Below are 10,470 nucleotides of genomic sequence, written 5' to 3'. Positions count from 1 at the left end.
ATTATTGTTATTGTTATTATTATTATTATTATTATTATTATTATTATTATTATTAGTATGATGATGATTATTATTTCAGGTGTTCTTCGCATCTCTAATTGCTTACGTCTCTGTCGGCCTGGCGTCAACGTCCGTGAAAACGATAAGCACCGGACTGTCATCAGCCTACAACGTCTATGTTGTTCTCGACAGGGTGAGTATACTGATTCTCAGTATACCACCATTATGTTTACAACTTTTGAAAACGGGATCTGTTGACGTTGTTCTCTGCCCCCTGAAAAGGAGCCACATTTTAAAGACTGACACCAGTGAACAGGTTGATGACTGGAGAGACCCAGTGCTGTAGTTCTCACTGACATAAAATTCATAGGCTACACGTCATGAGTGTATATGTGTGAATGTGTGTGCGTGCGCGCGCGCGCGCGTGTGTGTATGTGTGTGTGTGTGTGTGTATGTGTGTGTGTATCTCTGTACGTGTGTATGCGTGTCAAAACCAATCAAATTAAACCCCCTCTCCCCCACCCCCCTCCGCAGAAACCAAACAAAAATCACCCCCACCCCAAAAAAACAAAAAAAACAAAACAAAACTAAGCACATTTCGAAGGCGGAATGTAAATAGATTTTGAGCTTGGAGAGAATTCAAAAGTAAACTGTACAGTGACTTAGCTAAAGATTCAGATCACCCCAAAGATGTGCTGTTGTTGTTGGAATGTGGCTCATGGTTACGAGGCGACGCCAATCTTGATACGCGCGTTTCTTTGACTTTTTGTAATCACCGGCATCTGGCGATGTAATAGGGGTTAGGCGCTTTGCTGTTGCATTCAGAAGATGAGAGTTGAATTCCTGTGTGAGGATTTTTTCAAATCGAGTGTCTCGGTCCTTCTTCTGGGACTTTGTATCCTAATCAGCCTGGGCTGGCTCTCATAGACAGGGACGAAACAGCCTGCTTCTTAAATGATATAAGTTGTGTTAAAGGGGGGGGGGGGTGTAAAACAGCAACAATTGCTTTGAATATTTTAATCGAATATACTTACAACGTCCCTTGAACTTTGCAGTCATTGCACCTATGTCTGGTTGTAATCCCCTTGTCCCTTACAGTCATAGTATTTGTACTTTTGCTCTGTTCCTTTAAACCACATAGGCATCTATTATAATGCTGGTGGCCCCGAACTTTGAGCATGTTTTTAAAAGAAGCCACTCATCCTTCAGGCCTCAAAATTGAAACGAAGATAGCATTCAATATTATTCATAAGAGCATTACGGAACCAGATTTTCATGATTAGAATGTAAAATTTTATAAAATTGTAGCTTCTGATCGCTATGTATCGTTTGAAATAGTCCAGAATGTACCTATTTCCAGTCTACTTTAAAAATGTCACGTGAACGTCTGCTGTGTAATATAAATTCAAAGCTGGACGGATAAAAACTAATGTCAAGTGTGTGTCAATGACACAGCGTTTAGGGGGGTGGGGGGTGGTCACTGATTCTTGAGCAACGCACAATAATCCCAGCTCCAAACTTGGGAGCTGCACAGTAGCAGCCAGTAATGATGCACAGAGTGTCTATGTAAGTGGATTTTACGTACTGTTCATGCATTTATGTTTTAATTAATGTACCAGTATTTGTGTACGGCATTGTAACACACATTCCCTTATGGCATTGATTAAACAGATTTATTTTTAAAAATTTCATTCTTATTTCTGTTTAGCATCAAAGAAATGACAGCAAGACTGTCGTCAGTTAATCACGACTAGGTAGTATGCGGTGGAAAGCAGTACATATTGATCCATGCACTAACCTCTAGGTTGTACTAAAGTCACACGGGCGGCTTGTTGCACGTCCTATTCTGATTGTATTCACCTGTTTCCCGAAAAGGAGCCACAGATTGATGGAGCTTCTCGCGTGGGCCTGAAGCCGGCGTCACTGACAGGCACCATACGTTTCAAGAAGGTCCACTTCAACTACCCATCCAGACCCTCGGTGAAGGTAATAGGAAGCTGCATAACTTCAGTAGTTTGAGTTCAACTCGTCTCTTCAGACCTACAATAATGACAAATGCTTGCTCATATAATATACTTTAGATTTTAAGAAAAATGCCACTTGCCTCTCCATTTATGATCACATATTAAGATGTGACATTTGCTGCACCCTTGTTACGCTTCATCTTTACTTTAAAAAAAGAAAGAAAAAGAGGACCAGAGTTACCTTCAGATTTTCACTACCAAGAGGTTTTTAAAAGATAAGTTCATGAGGAAATTCAGTATGTTTCAAAGATTTTCTCTTTTCATGCGCATTGTTAGATGATTTATGTGTGGAATAAGTTTTTTAAAAACCAAACACTTTTAACATCTACCCGGACCCGACCCCATGCTTTCAGGTAACAAGGTCTAACAAACGAGCTCATTTCATTATAATTGCGTGCATATAAAAAAAGTCGCGTTTATACATTTCGGTTATAAATTTGTTTAGCAAAATGTGTAATATTTTTTTAAAGCACAACAACCACCTTGCATGGTGTAGTCCTACTCCCGTGTGATACCATGGGCACATTGTCTATTTGATACATTTAATTCATTTGAAACAGTCGGCAAGATTTTTCTCCATAGAAGGGCAAAAACTACCCAAGTGGCTCAATTCGACTGAATCCTGCTAAATCAGATATGTTAGTTCTGAATCGAATTGGTCATACCCGTCGGGTGAGAACAGCCTATCAGAAGGCTTGTAGCTTACGAACCGCATGATGAGCGCTGTCAAGGTAAGATCTCTTGTTTGCGCGTGGAATACGATACCAGGCAGCGGGTTTTGCGCGTGTGTGTGTGTGTGTGTGTGTGTGTGTGTGTGTGTGTGTGTGTGTGTGTGTGTGTGTGTGTGTGTGTGTATGTGTGTAAGGGGGAGGGGTTGGTTGTTGTTTTTTGGAAGCGGCTCATAAACAGCTATCACAATATTCCGTGTGTGTGGGATTTAAAAGAACAACCATCAACAGTATCTCATATCCGGCAGTTGGCACTTGAAACCATTATTGAAGGTAGTGGCGATGGTGTGAACGGTAAGTTTTGTGTGCTACAACACCACGCGGTGCCACAACGTATGCACCAAATGTATCGGTCATCAGAGGTCAAAGTTTTAATAAAGTAAAGCAGAGATTTATTAGCAGAGTGCATTGAAACCGTCATTTAAAAAGTCCGGCTTGTCCTGATCCGATCCTGCCAATGGATATACGGTATAAGATAATATAATTCAAAGATCTCACTGTGGATAAAATTTGATCTGTCTGAATCGATTCCTCACATGAATACATTTAGATTAATATGCAATAATTGTCACAGCTGAAGTACTTTGAAGGAAAAGGCACAGGTGCATGAGAACTCCTTTATGATTTATCATCATCACATTACCTTACATTACGTAATACATATATATAAACATATATATAGGTATATGTATAATATATATTATGCGTGTTTGTGTGTGTGTGTGTGTGTGTGTGTGTGTGTGTGTGTGTGTGTGTGTGTGTGTGTGTGTGAGAGCGTATGGGTGTGTTAGTGTGTGTTTGTGTGTGTGTGTGTGTGTGTGTGTGTGTGTGTGTGTGTGTGTGTGTGTGTGTGTGTGTGTGTTTGTAGCGACACAGAGTAATCAAGCGCTTGTCGACTTTTGGGTCTATGGAGTTACAAGTATTGATATATTGTTAAAGCTTATTTATTTGTCTTGCTTTTGATGAAATAGTGCCAATCTATCCTTAATGGAAGTGGATGTATTTTAAACGTGATGGAGGTCACCTGGTGTCAGATGAAACATAAACGAGAAAATGGCCACTAAAATTTGGTGACCTGCAGATTCAACAACACTTTTACATGCTTGGTGCTTTTGAGCAAGGGTTTTCAGTAAAAATCCAGACAGACATCAGACATGTATTTTCAAAGGGACATAAAAATGTTGAAAAAAAGGTAATTAAATATCAAATCAAAATTGGCAAGCGAGGGAAAAAATATCGGTTTCTTCGATTTGGTTATTCCGACGAGTGCCTGATTTCGCCACGATTCCACATACACACAGTTATATTAAGCTATGCAGCTGTGCTACGAGTGGAAATTAATTTCCTAGTATGCTCGAGCTTTAGACGAAAAAACCAACGCAGGAGATGTCTCTTGCTTACCCTAGCTGTGTCGAAAATACGAGTAGACTTCGAACGGAATAATAAAAAAAATTGAAGTACAATCGCACCTGCTCTAACTGGCCCAACTACACGTACAAGGAACCACTACCCCTTTGTTTTTAAAATTGTTTATAATTACACCGTCCAAAAAGCCCACCTGGCTAAGATAACTTAACCACTTTTTCTTGGACAATTGGTGACCGTCTTCGACAATTTCGACAGTATTTTAAAACAATGTCATCCATTTCCCTTTCTCTTCCTTGTTCTTGGCAGGTTCTACGTGGCCTTGACCTGATCGTCAAGCCGGGTCAAACAGTGGCCCTTGTGGGTCCCAGCGGCTGTGGCAAGAGCACTGTGATGCAGCTGTTGCTCCGCTTCTACGATCCGGACCAGGGAGAGGTATTTTCTGAAGGCGTTCATCTTCTGGGGATGGGAGGGTTCATCTTCTCAAGGTGTAAGGGTTCATCTTTTGGAGATGGGAGGGCCCAATTTTATAAGAAAATTTTTGTTACTCATGAGAAATATCAGTGTGGTGGGAAGGAGATAGCAGGAAAGTGATATGGTGATTATTGATATTCATATTTTTGCTGTCACACTTTAATCTGGACTAACTCCTATTTGATAAACTCACTAATATCTTACGTCACTCTGAGAACTAATTTATGATATGCTTGAAACCGTCGATCACAGGAGGATGAAAGGTTACATCTTAGACAGCACAGTTTTTAGGATCGGGCTGTGAAATGAAATATATCCTTTAAGACCCTTTTCAACACGGCAAGGTAATTATTAGAGACGGCTGAACAAACAAATGAACACATTGTCCATTTTTTAACACGATCAATCGAATCAAGTGGAACAGACCCCCCCCCCCCCCTTTTCCTTCTTTTCCCTCTTTCCCCCCTTGTCCTTGTAAGCAATAGCCATGAAAAAATAAACTATCTCCCAACCAACCCCACCAACCCATAGGTGTGTATCGATGGCGTGGATGTTCGTGACATCAACATCCGGTGGTTGCGTCAGCACCTGGGCATGGTGAGCCAGGAGCCGGTTCTGTTCGCCACCTCCATCTCGGAGAACATCCGGTACGGGCGGGAGGACGCCACCATGGAGGAGATCATAGAGGCAGCCAAGAAGGCCAACGCCTTCGACTTCATCATGAAGATGCCTAACGTAAGAACTCTTAAGATCGTGACAATTTTGAAATGTCATCTTTTTTGGTTCATTTATTAAAAATAGCTACGTATAGCTTTTATGTCAGGAAGACTCACAAATAAGCTTACATTTTTCATTCCAGAGAAATTCAGATGTAATCTATAGAAGTCATGCAAAGTGACAAGAGACACCTATTTACAAACATTTGCAATCTTGATTGCCTTCAAACAATTGAACAAACAATGTGAGGAAATGTATTATTTCCACTAGGCTAGAGGGAATTAACATTTTTGCTTTTATCTCTTACTCTTTGACGTAATGCAAATCACGTGCTTGCTATTGCTTAGAGCATGTTTAATGCATAGTAGGGGTTTCTACTTTTCAGTCCTCGTTGTTTGTACCTGAACATGTTTGTTCAACAAAGAGGGTATTTGTCTGGACAAGAAGGGAACAGATACACAAGCTCTCCAAGGACTCAGATTCTACTTCATATTTGACTGTGCACTTCACACTGAGCCATGAGTACTGTGGCATTGTCTCCATAATAAACCTTTTCACAATAGACATGTGTTTTTGAAGTTTACTCTATTTATTCAACATAACGTGTTTTTGCCTTTGGCGTTTTACTTTTAAACTCATGTATGAGGCTATTCTAACCACTACATTCTCCTTTATCCCTTTCCTCAGAAATTTGACACTCATGTTGGGGAGAGAGGCGCACAGCTTAGTGGTGGTCAGAAGCAGCGGCTGGCCATTGCTCGAGCCCTGGTGAAGAATCCCAAAATCTTGTTGCTTGACGAAGCCACGTCCGCGCTAGATGCAGAGAGCGAGGCGGTTGTGCAGATTGCTCTAGATAAAGTGAGTAGATAATAATAATGCGTACTTTTGTTGGTGAATGTCTACTCTAGCCCTCCATTCGGAACTTACTTGACCTACTACGCACATCCAAGATCTCCATTATCTGTGGGACCAACACTGAGGTAGCTTTGATGTCATGCACGAAAGACAATTTTAAATTGTTATTTAAAATATGTTGCTTGTTTGCTTGTATTGACGGTTACTCACCTCTAGATTCACTGTTGGTCGTTTTAAAAGCACAACACATAGACTTCCAATTCTCCCCCGATTATAAGTAGCAACCAGTAAATAAAAACACGCTGTTCAAAAATATGAGTGTTTTTATTTTCAGTTTTTATAGCAATACCATGTTAGGTTATGGTTGAATTAGGAAACTGAGTAATTCTTTCGATTTGATCGTCCGTGCTTAAATTATCTAAACGATCTATCAGTGTTTCAGCCTTTTCCTGTATCACTTTATGTGATATGTAACAGTGCTGTATAATATAGCTTCGTATTGTATGATACAGTAAGCGGGGAGTTTAACGCCCTTTCAACCCAGTATAGTGGTTTTAAAGGCATGTCTCCGATTTAGCGTTAATCTCCAATTAGACTGAGCCATGGTAACAGAGAGCAACAAAACATATTTGTCTCTTCTGTGTTATTTTCTGGGCACAGTCAACAAATTGCAAATTCAAGCGTGAAATCTAAAGTGAAATTTTTAAAGTTAACTTTGAATGACAAGGCTCGAATAAAGCTTGGGTAGGGGAGCATTCCTGTCATTACGTTACCTGCAACCTGTGGTGTAACGGTTAGCTTCTTCCATGTTGCTCACACGGATCGTGGATTTCGATTCCCGAGTGGACAATTTTGCGTCTCTGTCTGCTGGGATCCCGTTCAGCCGTGTTGCCCCTGGCAGGCAAGATTAAAGAATTCCGCCTTCTAAGCTATCTAAATTTTATCTACAGGGGTCTAAAAATTACAATTACATTGAACCCACCCCCTTTCTATTGTTTCTACAGGCTCGAGAAGGGAGGACAACTCTCCTGATAGCCCATCGTCTGTCCACGGTCCGAAATGCTGACGTCATTGTGACATTTGAGAAAGGTCGAGTGGCAGAACAAGGCACCCATGACGAGCTGATGGCAAAGAAAGGCATCTATTATCACTTGGCATCAGAACAGGTGAAAATCGCTCAAACCATTTAAATAAATTGTGTTAGTATTTTCCTATCCCCAATGCCCCACCACCATTTCCTCTTTTTCTGGCTGGTAATTAATTAACCAGATTCCTTTATATTGTATCAAATTATTGTTGTTTTCATAGATACAATTTTTTTAAAGGTACAAAATGGATAGATAGATAGATAGATAGATAGATAGATAGATAGATAGATAGATAGATAGATAGGTTGACTGCTTTGCACTTACAATACAAAATAATTTGGTAGACTGACAGAACAGCAAGCATACTGACAGACTACAAGCTTAATCCTCGAAGAGTGACTGTCAAATCCCAATAGCTGTCTAGGCTACTTTGGTTCGTGATACTGGGTTGCAATGAATGTGTGTACTTGTTAATCATTGAATTTGCGAACTGCAATTGTGACTTTAACTGAATTTCTACTTTGTTTCGAGCCCACAGACACAATGTAGATTATGTGCCCGTATGTCAGCTTAGACTCTGCCTGTCAAGGGCCAAGCCAGAATGCATGGAAGACTAGAAACATGTCCTATTGTTTTCATATGTTTATTGTTACCAGTTTCCTTAATTACCTACTACGTGGAATCAGTTTGTCGGTACTCTCTTTTAATCTGAATGTGCATTATATCTTGTCTAAATTATTTGAAATTTCTTTTTTTCCTCCCTTCTCAACATTAAATGGTGTCCGGACGCTGAAGATGCAAAAATGTGAGTACTTGGTCCTCAAGACCATTTCCATCACCACCTCATTCATCATCGCTGTCATCGCCGTTCTCTTACCAAGCCCACCCCCTCCCCTGTTCTCCTCTTCGTCGTTATCGCCACTATTATGATTAACGAAATACATTCACCATGTGACAGAAAAGTATATCCACTCACGCGCCCAAAATAGAACGTTGTTTGTACTTCCATTGGACCGGTATCCCAACTACAACTAAGCTTGGGATGATTTTAGATTACTCTGAAAAAAAAAAGCCATACGCAAGAGAACAGTATCATCTGCCATAACCCGAAGCCATATTGTTATGCAAACAGTGGAATCGGTTTCAACAGCAATTTCCTCCAAATTCACTGTCAGCTAAATAAATAGCATCATTACTGTCGCCATCAACGGTGAAAGAAAAAGCAAGGAAAACAGAACAAAATAATGATATCATTGCAGTGGTAACAACAAACGTACAAAAAGACACAGCGATGTCAGTACGGTTGCAGTGGCTACAAACCTCATTGACTTTTATGATGGGACTTCCCCAATAGCTCACAACATACACTACATGCAGACGAATACGGCAGAACCTTTGAAGGTTAATGGTGACGAAAAAAAGGTTCTCCAAATAACACCAAACATGCGAGTTCCTTTGATTGGTCCCCCCCACCCCCCGCGTGTCCTTGAGCAAGACTTGGTGACCTTACTAACGTTCAGCATGTCGTTATGCTTGCAATGTTTTAGACACATTTGATTTATTTAAAGTTTGTCTATGCATATAGGCTAGCCACTAAGCAAATTCTTAAGAATGTTTTCTTTACATCTGTTAATTTGATTTTTACTGGTATTAAAAGTATTGGTGTTTCCATAGTCTGCAGACTGAAATCTCTTTTATTACACCATTTATTTATTTATTTATTTATTTATTATTTTTTTTTTGGGGGGGGGTTAAATTTTTAAAAATGTTCTGTGTTAACAAAAGGGACATAATACCTAAAGTTAGGTGACATGTGAACCTCCCACAGATGAGGGAACCACAGACAGCGAAAGCGACGGAACCTTCTATAAGGATGTGGCTGAACGAAAGAAGAAAATGGCACAAAAGCTCGCTGACCACAACAGTAATATCTTGGTGCATGAGGTGAGACCAAAATAGGCCTTTGCATAGGTTGGTAGAGTTCGTCTATCTCTTCCCAATTATCTCAATAGAGCAAACCGTGTGATTGGAAAGATCTATACCCCCCCCCCTCCGCCCCCATTTCTAAAAAAACATGCACAAAAACAAGAACAAAAACAAAACAAAACAAGATAACTCTTTGGCTACGTGAAGTACACAAGATCTCGAGCTTCATGTCCTGTGAAAAACCTCCTTATTCAACAATCTGCCCGCACTTTTCAGTTATACAGTTACAGTCTTTGAGCTCGATTTCAAAGCAAAGAAGAAACAATCAAAAAGAAACCCCAAAACATTTCCCATTAGACATCAAATCGCCGTCTTTTTAGTTATACTTTGCCGCGTACGTTTTTAAAAAGCTAGCATCTATAACAATAAGGAGGAGGGGAAAGATGGGGGGGAGGGAAGAGGAGGAATAGGAGAAGGAGGATGTAAGCAAGGAAGATAGAAAAAGGAAACGTTATGGGAGATAAAGACAGACATAAAAACACAAATGGGAAGAACACAGATGAAGCGACGAATTTAATAACACAAGAAGGTATTTCATTGAAAATAGACACTGATACATTGGTCTGAATTCTATTTCAGTCAGAAGAGGCCCCTGAGGTATACCCAGTCTTACAGGAGCCAGTAATACGTCTTTTGAAGATGAACGCCCCAGAATGGTACTGCATCCTCATTGGCTGCGTTGCTGGTTTTATAAACGGCGCCGTGCAACCTGCTTGGGGAATCGTTTTCGCTGAGGTTACCAGGGTAAGACAGACGTTGATTGTCGTGTTTGTTTATCACTTTAAGTTACAATAGATAATATACAACGTGAACTGAGAGTACAATGATGACATGGAAGTCTTTATAAGAACCTACAACGAAGCTGAAATCGCAGAGGCTCGTGTAAAAATTGAAAGTAAGTACATGTAATTTGCTGGGCACATACTGATGTGCGTATGTGTCTGCTGAAAGGGATAGAATTTTGGCGGAAAATTTAAGTAGGCCTTACTTTACTTTTTTGTCTTCGAAGTCGGAGCAACCGTCTCCTCTCTTTCTTTCCTCTCTGATGTTTGCTTGTTAACATGGTGTCAACTGATTTGTCTGATCTGGCGTTTTAACTTACAGAGAAGACAAGGTCAAGTTTTAAAACATATGACGAGATGCAATTAGCATAACTCACAATATTTTGCATACTAATATCATACAAAAACTCCCCTCCCTCTCTCTCTCTCTTTCTCTCTCTCTCTCTCTCTC

At 40.2% G+C, this 10,470-nt stretch overlaps 1 protein-coding gene across 1 annotated transcript in view; it reads left to right on the top strand.

The window, feature by feature from the left end:
- LOC101855688 (ATP-dependent translocase ABCB1) overlaps window positions 1–10,470 on the top strand; it is a gene marked incomplete at its 5' end in the record, with an annotated part of 27,080 nt that overhangs the window by 1,540 nt on the left and 15,070 nt on the right. Inside the window, 8 exon segments of the mRNA XM_035969229.1 lie at window positions 80–193; window positions 1,876–1,986; window positions 4,427–4,552; window positions 5,123–5,326; window positions 5,996–6,166; window positions 7,168–7,329; window positions 9,058–9,195; window positions 9,817–9,981. Coding sequence (XP_035825122.1) covers window positions 80–193; window positions 1,876–1,986; window positions 4,427–4,552; window positions 5,123–5,326; window positions 5,996–6,166; window positions 7,168–7,329; window positions 9,058–9,195; window positions 9,817–9,981 — 1,191 coding nt within the window.

Source organism: Aplysia californica, unplaced genomic scaffold (assembly GCF_000002075.1).
Source record: "Aplysia californica isolate F4 #8 unplaced genomic scaffold, AplCal3.0 scaffold00006, whole genome shotgun sequence".
NCBI lineage: Eukaryota > Metazoa > Mollusca > Gastropoda > Aplysiida > Aplysiidae > Aplysia > Aplysia californica.
Note: the sequence above shows the minus strand (reverse complement) of the source record. Positions and strands in the feature narration are given on the sequence as shown.